We start from the raw sequence: 15,700 nt of genomic DNA on the forward strand, positions 1-15,700 counted from the left end.
GCAGCCACGCACTCAGGGGCTGCCCCGGCCGCAGGGAGCGGGGCTGCCAGAAACCAGGCGGGCACTCCCCGAAGAGAGGCAGCTCCCTTGTCTGCCCCGCAGGCCGGGGGGAAGCCGGAGCCAGCCCTGCTGAGCCCCAGAGCGAGGTGTTGTGAAGCGGGCGCGGCGCCCAGCCCAGCTCCGCCCAGGACCTCTCCCTCCGCCCGCCCCGCACTCACCTGCCCCGCCAGCCCGGCCAGACAGCGCAGGGCGCTGCTCGCTACCTCGGAGGCCGCAGGGTCCGCCTCCGGAGCGCGGGCGCCGGGCGGGAGCGGGCCGGGCACCGCCACCGCCGCCGCCATGACGCCGGGCCGGGCCACGCCGTCGCCCCGCGATGACGAACGTCTGGCGCTGGCCCCGCCCCGCGCGCTGATTGACAGGCGCGGCAGCCAATGGCGGCGCTCGGGCCGCTGTGGGGGCGCGCTCCCGGGGCCGGCCCGGCCGCGCCTCGCGGGAGCCGCTGGCGCGGGCACGGCTGCACCGGGGGCGCCTGTGCGGGGGAACGACCGGCAGGGCTTATTTCACATTTCTGCTGTGCCTTGCTGGTTGCTCCCTCACTTTTGTGCGTTCATGCGTTTTGTTCAAAGCCTTGACTCTTCTGGTTGCAGCAAGGTTGTTTTTAAATCAGACTACGAGGTTTGTGAGAGTATTCTTGATTATGGGGGTCGCAAAATTCTGTTCCCTGTAAGACGTTTTACTTGTAAATTTTTTTCCTAAGAAATTTAGTAGAAATTCCTAAGAAATGTAAGTAGAAATGCATTCAAAGGTTTCCTACCCGATGTTTGTTTTGATAGCCAAATTTGGATCTTCTGTGATTTCTTTCTGTTCCCTGACTCTCTATATTTTCTATTCAATTAAAAAGTGGTGAGTGCAGTAGTATATACAAATGTTAAAACATTCTTAAATAAAAATATTAGAAAGGCAGATGAATTTATTTGACTGATGTTTTGAAGCTAAGACGTGCCTTGATGCAGTGAAAATAAATGCTACTAAACAAGGCTTTCAGCACCAGCAACCCACAACATTTGAGGAGACTCAAGCAGAGAAAGCTCTGCTCAGTTCCAGAGGAAAATTAGTTCCAAAGAGGACTTCAGTGTTTAATGATTACAAATATATTGCATTGATGTCTGCATTTTGCAAGAATATCTTATCTAGGGTGAACTAGGTGTCATTTGCTTGGGTTCAGTTGATGAGGACCAGTGTTTGGATTCAGAAATACTTATGGCAGAATGTATTTGTGATTTAGAAGCTCTGAAACATAGAAATTTACTTAATTCCTGAATATACACAGCTTTTGTCAAATAGCATTTTGAACACATGCACAGAATGTGGTAGTCAGTTAAGAAAATTTGTGAAATTTTGTTTTGCACTTCTGTGCAACAATAGTAATTCCAGCTTGTGATCAAGGGCTGCTTCTACTAACCTTGCCTCTTGCAGTTTTTGTCTCTGGGCACGTAGCTGGAGCAACCCTGCAAAATGTAATAATGTCACTTGGATCAAATAATGAAGAATTCAAGAATAAAGGAAAATACACTGCCCTTTCCCCTTCCCCACCAGTGCTACAACACTGAATTAATACATAAGTGATCTGCTGGCCAGAGCAGAGTATGGATCACAGATGTAAAAACCTGGCATCAGTGTCAGAGGAGACAGTTTATCCTGAATGAATTCCCAATGACCTGGTAAGACAGAACAAGACCAGGCATTTGAACCAAGTTTTAACTTCAAGTGATGAGTGCTCAGCTACCTGATAGATTCCAGCTTTCCTAGAGTGATGGAGCAGATGTTTCCTACTTTAGGAATGGGTAGGTGCAGCCTTTCTATCTGAGAGACCCAAGATCTTTCCTTTGCTTTTGAGCATGTTATCTTTACCTGTAGCCAGAGGTTGTTTTGGGGTAAAAAACATTTCAAATGAAAAAAAAAAAATAGATAAGCATATAAATATCAGAAAGATACATGGAAATATAAGGGAGATTTAATGAATGTGGAGGATTTCAAGAGACAGTGGGAGTCTCCTTTTAAGGATCACCATTATTTATTCTGTGCTCGTTACAAGGAGAGTAGGCAAAAGACCACGAAGTAGTCAGTAGAGCTGTTGATGCCCACCTTTTATTTACTAAGCAGAAACTGGATCTTGGCCACCTCCCTGTTTTTTGCAAAGGTCTCCTCTTAGAGAAACAGTAATGATTCCTGTGGGGAAAGACTTTCTTCCTACTTGCTCTGTCTCAGAAGACCTTGATCTGAGTTGCAGCTGCTAGTTGAATAAATTTGGTATCACCTGATGTTTCACAGATTAAATTAGGCAATGCATTAAACAAACAGCTAAGGCAAAAATGTCAAACCTTCGTATCTAATGGAAGAGCCAGACAAGAACAGAATGGTTCCAGAAGATGATTATATACTCACTGGATGTAGTGCACAGTAAAAATTAATTCACTTGTAATCGCCTCTGGAAGTAAAGCTAGCCACAGTAAATCCAGGCCTCCATAAAGACAGAGGAAATTACATGGCATGTTCACTAAAGCTGGTGAAGCATTAAAATATTGGAAGCTCTCATTGCTGGAAAGATACTGGTAATTTGGAATAAATTTATATAAAACTGGCAAGAAGTAGATTTCCAGAGATAGAGATACTTGTTTAGAAAGAGGAATCAGGAGATTTAAATATGTCTAACTTGGCAGTAATGTCCAGATATTTTAATTATATGACAAACAAGGAAGGGAGTCATCTGGAGTTGCTTTCAACACTCAGGGATAGAGTTGTCATGATAATATTAAATCTTCTGCAGCTTTGATCCCTGAATGAATCATTGAAGTATATAAAAGCCTCTCCCACTGAAATCACCTTGAAAAATATAAGCACAAATCCACTAAGTTCTTAAATATCAAATATTGTGGTTGGAGTAAAATTATTTTGAACTAGAAAACTATTTTCTTTTGGATTTGGAATTCTTTTTATTTTGTTTGTAAAATGATAAACATATTCACCTCGTTCGAAGTCTAGGTGCCTTTAAGCTATTTAAAATCACAGTAAACCTTAGTAAATTGACACAAGTTCTCTCCATTGGTCACTACTGTCATAACTGTTTCTTCTCCTGAATATTACAGTACCACAATTTCTGAACCCTTTAATTTTGTCTCTAACTAATACCCAAAGAGAGGTGAGTCTTGGCAGAATGTACCAGTCACTGAGGTTTGTTGTGCCAAAGAGTGAAGTGCTGAGCTAAGGAGGCTGTGTAACGTATAAGCAGATTTTTCTCCTGAATTCAAAAGCTCATGCTGTGTACTTCTGCTTATGTCAGCTGTAGCACAGAGAAAGGCAAAAGAGGCAATGCTTCAGGAAAAAAAAACAACAACGAAACAAAACAAAAAACCCCAACCAAACAAAAAAGCCTGAAATAATTTGGAGCTTCAAAGATAAAAACAATACTGTGAATTCTGTCCAAATCCCCAGGAAAACAGTTCAGTTTGACACCCAGCTGTATGTGTAGTTTTTCCTAATATTCAGATTATCAGTGCTGGGCTAATGTAACACAGTTATAAAAACAAAATTGATAGTATCATACTCATTAAATAGTTAAATAAGGTTAAAATAGGAAATTACCAAGTCCCTCCAAAATAAAAGCTTTTCTTTATTTTTCCAAGCATTAATTTCAGAATTAAGAGCACTTCACTTCTCTTGCTTCCCAAGTACCCAGGAAAAAGCATCACCCCAACGAAGTTTATGGGTACTGTTTCAATAAGATACTTAAGCTGGTGCCTAATTTTAAGCACTAGCCTAGCCGGAAAAAACCTCAGCCTGCATCCCTAAAAGGTAGTCATGTGCTTATTAACTTCATCAAATAAGGCTCTGAATTGCAAATCTGGCTCTCCAATAGGAGCTGCATTCCTTCAAAGCAAATGTCTCTGCTGACCTTTTGGTGTTCCTTTCACTTTGCCAAAGTTTAGAAAGCCCTGTTCAGACAGGATTGGAATGGGATTTGTACAAAATGTCTTGGCAGAAATACAACCCTGATGTATTTGCCGTTAGAGAAAAAAGGCAAACCAACAAACCTATAAGTATCTTACAGTTATGACCTGCAGTATTTTGATCATTCTTAACATTTGTGATGCTGTTCCCTGCACTCTGTTTAGTGTCCTTATCCTGACATGCACATGTACCCATGACCCTTCCTTTCTGAATTTTTTTACCCTTGTTATTTTCTAATACTGCTTCATGCTCTTCCTTACTTTGGTCTTTATTTTCATTGTTGTTGTTTAGTAATTTTACAACATATTTAAATTTTATATACCTGCCTCCCTTCTTTCTTGCTGCCATCTGCAAATATGATTAGCACTCTGCACAAAATCCTTCAGCTCAGTTATATAATTTGGGATTGAGAACTGACCCCTGCAAGTCCTAGCTCAACAGCTCTTCTTAGGAAGCCAGTGAACTATTATTATAATTATTCTCTGTTTGCAAATTCTAGACTTCTATAGCTACTTTGAAAGATTTGATTATAAATCTCCTTCCTATCATTTTCTTGTGAGACTATCATATAAAAATGTAGAAGGTGCCTTGCAGAGTAGGTGTCTATGATCACAGTGTTTCCCCTTTATGCAAACTGTCGGTAATTTGACACAAACATTGTGAAATTAAGCATTCATACCTGAAGACAGACTAAAAATTAATTATTTTCCATTGCATTAATATGTACATGCTGTACGTATTATATATTTAACTCAAGTTTAACGGGACACTTGAAAATCTATATTTAACAGGGAAACAGGAATATAGCATATTTATTTCAGAGAAAATTTAACTATTGGGGTTCTTTGATTACTGAGTGCTTGATTTTAAGAGCTGTAGCTTGCATCTTTATCAGTATAATCTGACTATTATTTTAAAATAAATAATAGTGATGGATGCTTAGGAATATTTTAAATAGGTTTCTTCAGTTGTGCTATGTACAAGCTTTTCACATAGCTTATCTGGGAGCCAAGTCCTTTTCTGAACATTACAGTCTTCCTAGCCTGGAACAGTTATATTGCTAATATTTAAATTTATCTCCTGCTTCAACAGTTCAACTTATAAATTTCTATACCCCCGTAGCTAGACAGTTATCATTGAATAGACCACATTTGTCATTATCAGTCTGATCAATCATTCCATGTTCTGGCAGCCCCCTGTCAGACTTCAAAAACCAGATCCAGATCTAGTTTAGATATGAGATTTGTGGACTAATAGTTGAAATTAGGGGCCTGTATTATGTTGTTGTGTTGAGCCTCTCAAATTAGTCTTAAGGAATTCATATATCCATATGACAAAGTAAGATATATACCTGAATCCTGTAAGACTCTCTGGATATGTCATCCTGTGTTCATTCCACCTGCAGTATTCTTGAACTTCCTCTACAAATAAATAAATAATACCCTTTTTGGATATAAGGTAACATAAAGTTATTTGTATTGTAGTAAATGAACAAAGGCTCACACTCATCTTTACACTGTCAATAGTCTTCTAAAGCAGAAGAGGCATTTGTTAATAGGGAATATGAAGTTTGGGTCCCAAACTTTGAGTGAAGCTGGCCATGCACCTGCTTACTTTGTGCACAAATCATTCTAATGAATTCTAAAGGACTATTCATGTGCATAAAGCTAAGCCTGTGGGTAAAAGCCTTTGCAAGACTGGGCCTAGGTTGTAAATTTGATAATGACCTGAAACTGATTAACAGAGAAAAAGCAGGCCTGCTAAAAATTTGAGAAGTGTCACTGTAACTAAGCTGAACAGGTATGGGAAGTGCTAGGAGACCTCATAGTACAGAACTCTGAAAACTGACCAAGAAAAAATGGCAAATGGTATCATAAAATCTTTTTTTTATTTACATTTTATCATACTGAATTTTACCTTAATCTTATTAATTTTTGGCTTCCTCTTAATTTCATTATAACTATGAATTCCATTTGAAAAACTTTATTGAAGGAGCTTAGAGACTGTCCTGTTTAAATTTCAGGTGTATATGTATACACACACACACACACACACACAGACACAGATATATTTATATATATTTATAAATAAATAAATAAATAAATATATATATATATATATATATATATATACATAGCCTGTATGAAAGAGTAGATCTCCTAAGAGATTTGTAGTTGTGAGAAATCATAACTAGGCTCTTTGGGAAACTTGCTTGAGGAGAAGGCAAGACATCAATACTGTTTCCTATGGAAGTGTACAGAAGAGTTTTGCACATTTATTTGTTCATACCATGCAGTATTCCGTCTACTGCTTCAAGTGTTTTGTGCTGCACTGCAGCCTTTTATGTTCTCAGAGACAGTGCATTACCTGCTGGAGCTTCCCAACAAAATCAGAGCAATTCCAGTTGTTGTGATGCATCTCCTGAAACCATTTTCTAGGTATTGCTTCCATGAATTGCTTCCATCAAGAACTTACACAGAATTAGATAAAGCTGTTTCATATGTTTCACATTAAACACACAGGCAGTGCTACTAAAATTACCATGAAAAAGAAATGAAATTACTTAAATACAAGTTCCTGCTTAGGATGATAGTTTTAGTATTTAATGTGCTGAGTGTATAAAATAGACATCTTTTGCACCATCACAAAATACAAATATTTGCCTTTACTTAAAGCTGATTGTTGTCTTATCATGATCTATTCACTGCTAAAATGGTCACTCTACTTAGTGGCCTTTAGATAACCTTGACTATGAAATGTCACTTGTTTGTTAGGCTCACTAAGTTAATTTTTTTTTTAAACAAGGAGTCTTTTTCTGCAGTTTAATTGTCTTTTATTCCCACTAAACTGATCCCTCAGAAAGTTCCAGTTTCCTCCATTTAAAGATTAATTTAATAATCTCAGCTGGGTGAAGCAGAGAGCAGATTGAGCATGGACAAACCATACCAAAGCTGCCGAGACTGAAGGTGACAGTCCAGGGTTAGCCACTGCCGACTTTATTCTAGTTGTTGGCCTTGGGGACATGACTGATCTTTTGCTCAGTTTGATGCAGGAAAAAGAATGAAGAAGGTACATCTTATAAGACATGGTGATCCTTTAATAACCTTTGAAATTATTATTTAAATGAAGATTAAAGTTATGGTGTTGGAGAGTATTTTGCTGTTTTATAATTTAGCGATTCAGGCTGAAGTTTCTTTTGTGTTCTTTCTGTTTTTATATAGGCAGCCTAGGAGATGGACATTTGACAGGCCACAATAGACTGCTCCTTTCCCAGGTATCTCCTGCTTGTTTCCTTTATCTGTGAATAGGAAATGGCTTAAAGGCACCTGTGTTATGAAGGTCCCAGGGGCAGCTGCCTGACTAGTGAATGCCTGATTATGTGTTAACATGCTTTGTCAGATATTGGCAGAATCTGTTCTCTTCTTTTGCCTTTTCAGCAAGGGTACCATTGACAGACTGGCTACCCATTTATAGAAATGTTGTCCATCAAACTGTGAGGAAGGACAATGGTGTTTTTCTGTGACCAGTGACTGTGGGAAACTTTTCTTTGGCTATTCAGGCAATTTTTGTAGCTTGCTCTGAAGAGGAGAGACTGATGAGTGCAAAAAGTACAATTAAGCAAAGCCAGACTTCAATTGAAGGCTGTAGTGTAGTCTGCTTGTTCTCATTTTTTTATTTGGAAAAAAATCTATGGGTTTTCACGTTGCTGTGTGGCATTCAGCGGGGGGCTATTACAATCCTAAATTTTTTTTCTAGACCACCTAATTCTAAGTAAAAATTAAATGTAATGAGAGCCACTTGGAGTTCTGAATATTTTAAAGCATAATTCCCACAGAAGGGATTCGACCTAAACTGTGGAGAGCATCAGTTGGCTAATTATAGCTGCATTTTATATTACAGCAGGTGTCAGATGCAGTCATCTCAATAAAGTCCACATAATACTCGGGAAAATAACAAAAGCTTTTCTTTGAATGTGGGTACTAATTTCTGCTAGGTGTCATATGAGCTCTGATACTTCTTATTGGTGTTAACAAGAGCACTGCAGCACTCAAACATGCTTTTTGCTTGGGATGAATTGATACTGTAAAGCACTTACTAGTCAGCCTTGGCAGATGTCAGTAGTTAATACTAGTGTTGCAGAGGTTGGTATATAATGCAAAGAGTCTTACGTAAATACTTTTAGATGATGGGCTGGTTTTGAGAATGAGAGTGAACAGTGCACCAACTTACTTAATGAAAGCTAAATAGACAACAGCAGGATAAGTATGCTTCCTTTAGCTTCTATCTTATTTTAAGTCCTCTGCAAGTAAAGGGTAGATGGGGAAGCAGTAAACTAGGTGAACAAAAACATTAAACTTAATAAGCACTTCATGCTTTCATACTATTTTCCCAATTCAATGGAAGCAGCAAGTTTGATTTACTGAAGTGATTGGTGAGAAAGGTCTTTCCTAAACCTCAAAACTGAGGTACCCTGAAAATTATATCCTCAGAATGGCCTGCCTGTGGTGAAACTACAATCTGTAGACATTTGATGTTCACCTGTCTTCCTAAATAAATGATGGAATTCTGTGATTATGAGAGGCTGGTGTTTTTAAATATTAATGAATCGTTAAAATAAATACTGATGTGTGTTGCATACACAGAAACCCTTGAACACAGGGAACTGAAGGCACAAAAGGTAGGGTGAAAAGCAGGAGCAACAAAACCTTCCTGGCTGCCTGTGCTTGGCCTAGCATGCAAGAGATGCTTCCCAAGCTTGCCTGAGAAGCAGTAAGACGAATGACACTTCCGTACAGAACAGCAGGGTCAGGCCATGGGGAGCTTGCTGCTTCTCCTGGTGGGGTAGGATGAGGAGAGGGGTGCCAGCAAAGAATGGTGCCAAATGTTGGGCTAATCATACAGGAAGGATAAGCATGTACTACTAGCAAAACAAAAGAAATTTGACAGATGATAAATTATTATCTGAGCCTTCTGGAAGAGCAATAAGCCACTTAATGAACTACTGTCTAGTGCTACCTACCTTCCCCTACATCATCTCCTCTGAGAAAAGGTAGTCCAAAACACCAGTCTGCCTTTGTCTCTCACACAGATGTCCATGGAGAATTGCAGAGGTTATAGCAATAACAAATACAACTTAATGTTATAAGTATTTTATTTTCAAAATGTAATAAAAAATCAGCTGAATAAACCTGAATCACAAACTCTAGCACGTTACCTTAGCAACTATGTAAAAAAAAATCACAGATTATGAAATATTATTTAATGTTCTGTAGAACTACAGAATAGGTTGAAGTATAATGTTACTGCCTTACATACCCAATGTACTAACATGTAGGAAGAGTTTGGTTTTGGTCTGAAGACTAGTAATTTGTAAAAAACAAGTGAAAGTAAATTATCTATATATTCATATTAGTATAGATGGGTTTCTGGGTTAACATACACATATTGTTCAAAAAAGTTTCTAAATACAATAATAAGCATATAATCCATCTAAACCTGGTCAAAACCAGGCACAGAAACCAACACAGAGGTATAGAGATTAAAATTAAGGGAGAAATAATTTCTTAGTTAATCTGTACCTGGCCTTGGGGAGCAGAGGGCTGTCTATAGGAGCTTTAGCTCTCAGACATGAGGTTACCTCTAAGGAAAAGACATATGAAAAGGCCTGGTACAAAAGCCCAATCACAAAAGCTGAAGGCATGATTGCCATTGTATAAATTAATTTACTAATTTACCCCATTTATTCCACATAGACCCTTTCTGAAACCTTTTAGTATTGAGAAAAGCCAGCTCAACTTGGAAAGCTCTGAGTTCTGTGAAAGACTGGGAAGGTAAAGAAGCGGTTAACTGCAAGAACTGTCAGTCTAGTTGGGCCTTTGGTTGCCTCCCTTTTAGCCCAAAAGCATGAGGAGACCACCACTGTACTACATTGCTTCTGCACTATTGCGTTCCCTTGTCCTAAATTTCTGGTGGTGGGATGTGCCCCTGTCCATGTGATACAGAGCTAGGTGTTAAAGAATAAAACCTTCTCTTGCCAGGAGACATTCTAATTTTTTTTTTCACTTTAGGGGAGAAGGTAAGGAATAGTTATCAGCAAGTAGAGGTGCTGCTGTAAAAAGTAGCTACCAATAGTGTCACTCAAAATTTATTACCCTCCACAGATTACACAAACCTAACAACTTCTCCTTGTGATGTCTCTTAAGGATTCTTTGGAAGAAGGCTTCTGACAGTTCCTCTGGTAATGACTGTTACTGCCCTATATATGACAAGAGTTTTATGTGTGTGTAATTCTCCTCGATTATTCTAAAAAATTGAATGTGTCTAGGATAATTTTGTATGTCACCTACTGTGAAAATTGCTTTTGTGGCAAGCAAAATCAGCCGCTCTGTGACCAACACTTCTTGATATTAGAGGTTATATGAAACTTACTGCTCTCTCCTTTCTCCACAATTATTGCTACTCCTTCCCCTCCATTTTTACTCTTAGATTACAGAGATGTGATTGCACAATACAAGCAGCACAGATGGCAGCTGAAGGTCTCTATCTGCCAGGTGTCTGCATAACAGCTGAGGCAATGTACACAGCTGAGCACAGCTCACTTTCTGACATAGATGTTCAGCACCATTTCTCTGAATCACAGCCTTACACAACCTTTGGAAGTACTTCTGGGAAATTTTAGAGAGTACTCAAGTACACAATACTTTGGCAGGTAGAAATCAGAGGAAGTCTTGCTCTGAATTCATCGTGAATGCTCAGAAGAAAGAAGTAGTTCCTGCATTTTCTGCTGTGGATGCAAAGGATGGGCTTAAGGTTGTAATGCACTAGGAAAGTGTAGACCCTATATATCACCTGTAAATAAAAAAATCTATAAATAATCACCTATACTCAGAGAAAGTCTGTGGGAGATCTGCTCAGGTTTGCTGACAGACTCTAGTAGAGAAAGGAAGATGAATCTTTAGAGCCAAGGAGGAAATCCTGTAGTGCTGTAATAACTAGGAGAGAAGAATTGGCTTTTATAGTTTAAGAGTGCAGTATTATGTCATTCTGAGCTCTGTGAAACTGTCTTCCTCTTGATAGGGCTAGATATGTCCAACAGCTCCTTTCTGATAGTTGAGGTTCACAAATTAGGTCTCACGAGGAGAGAAGTGGTGTGATCCAATATATGCACCACCCTGTGACTGTCCACAGGGAGATGCACTTTTCTGCAGATATTGCAAATACACACCCATAAACAGTGCAGATACAAGTCCTTCCAGCATCATGCTGCTGGTCTGTGTGTGCAGACAGATGCAAGAGGTGGAAGGTTGGGAACCTTGACTGAAGGGGAGAAAGAAATGTAAGGAAGAAAGAAACCAGGAATTGGCTTACATAGGAAACAGTTTTGGAAAGAAGAGGTTTGTGTCGTACAGGACCAAGAACTTGAAATAGTTCAGGGAACAAAGGAAAGTAGGAATGTGATAGGGAGTTCTGGGCATGGTGTCTACTGTGACTGACGCTTTCAGGGACCAGAAATGGAGTCAAAGCCTTATGTCTGAGAAGGTTTTGTACTTCTATAAGTAACATTATTTCATTATCTGCATGAAACACTGGAGCTGATTGCAATGCTCTAGGTCAAAGAAGCTGGGGAGGTCTGGGGAGGAAAGACATTTCTTTGAGTCGTTTCACAAGATCAGCTTCCAGAAAGGGGTAGAGAGTGGGAGCAAAAAACACATAGGAAAGAAGAACTGAAAATTCCCAAAGCATTACAGCTGTCAGGAAGATCGCAGGTGCATAAGGGAATGATAATATCCCAAGGGTGCCAGGAGTGATGTACACTGTTTGTAATGATTTTGTTCATCCATTACCAGCACTGAGAAGAACTGAGTTATGGGATCTAATGGCAGATCCAAGCCTGTGAGTGAAACAATGGTACTTCCTGCTCAATGTAAGAGCTCACTTTTTTCTTTTGTTGAAGAAGAAAATAAAAAGATTTTCATAAAAATGAAGAACATAGTGAACATAGTGTTTCATAAACACTATGTCTTTGGACATAGTTTCATTTTACTTCAGTTGTTAGATGAAAGATCATGAAATATCTTCATCTGGCTTTTCATAAACCACACTACCTTTAAACATATATCAGGAAAATAAAGAGTTGGAAGTACTAAAATGTTTAAAAAGACTTTGCAGGTAATGTGTATGTGAAGGTTCAAGCAATCATCCAAGGCCAGAGTCCTTGAACAACTGAGGAACTGTTAAATTACTGTGATCTTAAAAATGATTACTGTAATACTTTAGAGAATACATTTGCAGTAATAAATATAGAACATATTTTTAAATTTCTCTTATGGTTATCAAGGTCATTCAGTGACACAATGCAAAATGTTTTATTTTTCTCATTCAGATACTGCTAGATGCATAAATTCTATAGCTAATATAGAAAGACATTTAAAAATTGGAATTTATTAATGGAAAAATGATGTCTTTGGCCGATATCATACAGTAATTTTTATCTTCTGAATGCAGTTTAACAATACACAGGCTCAGGCTGGCTTTATTCACTAATACATGCCATTTCCAAAAGTGTGTTGCCTTATATGTTAAACACAGTGCACACACAATTACCTTAGCATTCCTTGAAAATTAATTTCAAATCCACATTTATTGTAAGTGCCTTGGGGCAAGAACCATCTTTTGTTATTAAACAATGCAAACAGGATCTTGGTTCATAATTGGGGCTCCTAAGCACTGTGAGTTCTTTCACCAGTGTCTCACATTCTCTTTCTCTCTCTCTTTGTCCCTCTGCAGATTATGCCAGTGTTTACAAAGGTTGGGATCCCTTGCATCTTCATCAGTTTTTACATTTGCTCAAGAATCAGATTCAGTTTAGCCTAGCATTCTTCACAAAGATAAAAGGGTGACAGATCCTGACACATCTGTGCTTTTGAAAAGTAGAAAAGCTGATTTAATGCATAAACCTTATCTTAAAGCTGTCTCCAAGGTGAAATTGCACCAGTCTTGGAACAAAAAGTGGAAGACTGATATTTAAACTACATACAGTGAAATACTTGAACACTCTTTCTCATTCTGTAGCCATAAAATACTGTAATAGCCTTATTTTCCAGTTTTTAACTACCAAAACTTAGCTTTAAATATTACTTTTCTGTGACAAATGACATCTAAGACACCTGATTTTTATTTTAGGTGATAGTTGATCTTCTTCATGCTGTGGGCTTCTCACAGTATTATCTAAAATTGTAATACTGGGCAAGATATATTACTGAATGCTTGTTTTTCAGTTTCACAACCTGGACAATTATGTGAATCATATAATGATCACTGAATTACTAGAATTTAAAGCTTGATTTATACAAGACAGATCAGTATATTAGATCATAAGTAAATGGGGGAATTTACCCAGTGTTGATAATTTTTTGTGATTTCATTCAGTGACACAGACATAGAAAAATGAGAAAGAAATGTGAAATTATTAAAGAAATACGAAGAGCCAAAATGGGTGATCCTGGCAAATTAGAAATCTTTCTAAGCTCTGATACTTTAGCCTGCAGTTAAAAAGAGCTTTGCCACTGAAAGAGCATTGTGACCATAATGCTTGTTCCCCAAACAGGAGTGGTGTAGCAACAACTATTCAGTCACAGGTTCTTAGCTTGTTTGTATAGTATAAAGCCAGTAGAAACCATTGCAATTCTCTAGCTGGACCTCCCACATAACATATATCTAAGATTTTCCTGGGATTAATTCCTTTGGAAATTAGAGAAAAAAAGCTAGTCTTGATTATAAAATTTCCAAAAATAAAAAAGTCTACCAAAATGCTGAGTATGATGTTTCAATTATTGTCAGAAAAATGAAAAAAATGTGTCCTCTAGTTTGAAGTTATGTAGAATTTAGTTTAAACTGCTGAGTCTCATTACACATTGATTTACCCAAAACAGAGGCATTGATTAATCTTCATCTTTCTTTAGTAAAAACCTCACAGAACTTGGACAAATCATTCTTTAACTTGCTTTCTGGGCTTCTTTACTGAAAGAAGGTAGTGTGCAGAAAAGCATATAAATTTACAGTACTTGAACTTGTGAGCTCTGGCTTGCCAGGCATACCTATCCAATCAGCTTTAAGCAGCCAAGACACAAACTACCTCACGTCTTAAAGATGAGTTTAATGTCTTGAGATTTTTTAGTATATCTTTGAAATAGAACAAACTCCCTCTAGAAAGGCTGAAACAATAGCACATGAAAAAAGTCTCCCCTATTATTCAATGTAATTCAATACTCCTGTATACATCAGCATACAGATCACATGAAGCCACAGTTACACTTGTCATATACACATCTGGCCAGGCTAAACTTTGTATTCTCAGAAATATTCAGTATGTTTATACTTCCATCTGGTCTGGTCAGGAAGCAGAATTGTATCATTTGAGTGACAGTCTGCATTGCACATATGCTATAGCTGTAGTTTGGTTTCTTCCTAAGGCTCATGTATTGACTTCAAATTAATTAGTTGTCAGGGAAGGAAAACTGTTGATGCCAACATATTTTTCATTTTATTATTAATAGAAAGACATCAATGGAATACTCACCTTCAAGGAAATCCTGATTAGAAGCTAGAAAAAGGTTGAAGAGATATAGGTACGGCAGAATTTCAAGGGAATCTTGCTATCATTTTGTCTCTTGGGACATGTTGCACAGAATTAGTAGCCTGGCTATGGGTCTGGACTGTGGAACTACTACAGGCATATGACTGAATGGAATTGCATGATGAGGGGAGCTCACAGTCCCACACTGAAAATTTGTATTTTATTGCTGAAGACCAGAGATGATAAGGGTCTCCTCCCCTAAAGAAACAGACCTTTAGAAAGATTCAACAACTCAATTTTGTAAAATACTGATTTGGACAGCTGGTGTTACCAGCATGGTCATATTATTTCAGGAGTCTGTCCAAACCACTGCTGAAATGAATTACAGTTGGTGTGTGACAGAGCCCCTGCTGAGCTAAATATGCTGTTCCTGAGATAGGCATTCTTAAAGGTGGAAAATACATGCTTGACCATGATTTTCAATCATTTAACTGGAAATACTAATTACATCAATAACTTGATGTAACTCCTGATCTAAACTTAAAGCATCCTTAGAAAACGCTTGAAACTGAGAAACTGAAGAGCCACAGGTTCAGCTTGAGCACGCTGCTTCAGGGAAAATGTCACCTGAATTTCTGCCATTTTGATTCTAGGCATCCTATTGAGAGAATTCTTTTCAGCTTACATGTTCTGTAGCCAAACCAGGCCATATAAAACCATATGTTGTTGGCTTGAACCCCATTACCAAACAATGCAGGCAATTCAGTGTCTAGTTTCTTCTCAGACTCTTTTGCCTGAGAAGGCTAATACCAATGAGATTGATTTTGGCCTCACAAATAAGCTATTTCCCTCCCCTGTGCACCCCTCCCCCTGGCCCCATTTCTTTCAGTTGGGCTTCTAGCAGTGGTGCCTTGAAAATTCTGTAATTTTTTCTTTTCATCCTCTTCAAAGTCTTGATCCTGTTCCAAACATCTCTGTGTTTTGTACTATATAAGGGCTCATTTGTTTTGTCTTCCACTCTGTCCTGTAAAGGCAACACCTCCTCTGATTTCTGTGAGACAGAGGTCTATCTGGTAATCTTCTTGTCCTTTATTTTCAGAGCACTGCACATGATTT

At 38.5% G+C, this 15,700-nt stretch overlaps 1 protein-coding gene and 1 long non-coding RNA gene across 4 annotated transcripts in view; one reads left to right on the top strand and one right to left on the bottom strand.

The window, feature by feature from the left end:
- Positions 1-15,700, bottom strand: part of MBIP (MAP3K12 binding inhibitory protein 1) — a 109,757-nt gene that overhangs the window by 14,500 nt on the left and 79,557 nt on the right. Inside the window, exon 1 of one of the 3 annotated variants that reach the window (XM_002199776.7) lies at positions 219-399. The exons of the other annotated variants lie outside the window; for them this stretch is intronic. Coding sequence (XP_002199812.6) covers positions 219-341 — 123 coding nt within the window. The 5' untranslated portion in view covers positions 342-399. Of the gene's footprint in view, positions 1-218; positions 400-15,700 lie in introns of those variants that run through there. 3 annotated transcript variants of the gene reach the window in all.
- Positions 376-14,380, top strand: LOC140684307 (uncharacterized). The gene is made up of 3 exons (XR_012056412.1): positions 376-675; positions 7,230-7,282; positions 10,170-14,380. It is a non-coding gene; the product is annotated as an uncharacterized lncRNA (long non-coding RNA).

The sequence above is a fragment of the Taeniopygia guttata genome, chromosome 5 (assembly GCF_048771995.1).
Source record: "Taeniopygia guttata chromosome 5, bTaeGut7.mat, whole genome shotgun sequence".
In the NCBI taxonomy this organism is placed as follows: domain Eukaryota; kingdom Metazoa; phylum Chordata; class Aves; order Passeriformes; family Estrildidae; genus Taeniopygia; species Taeniopygia guttata.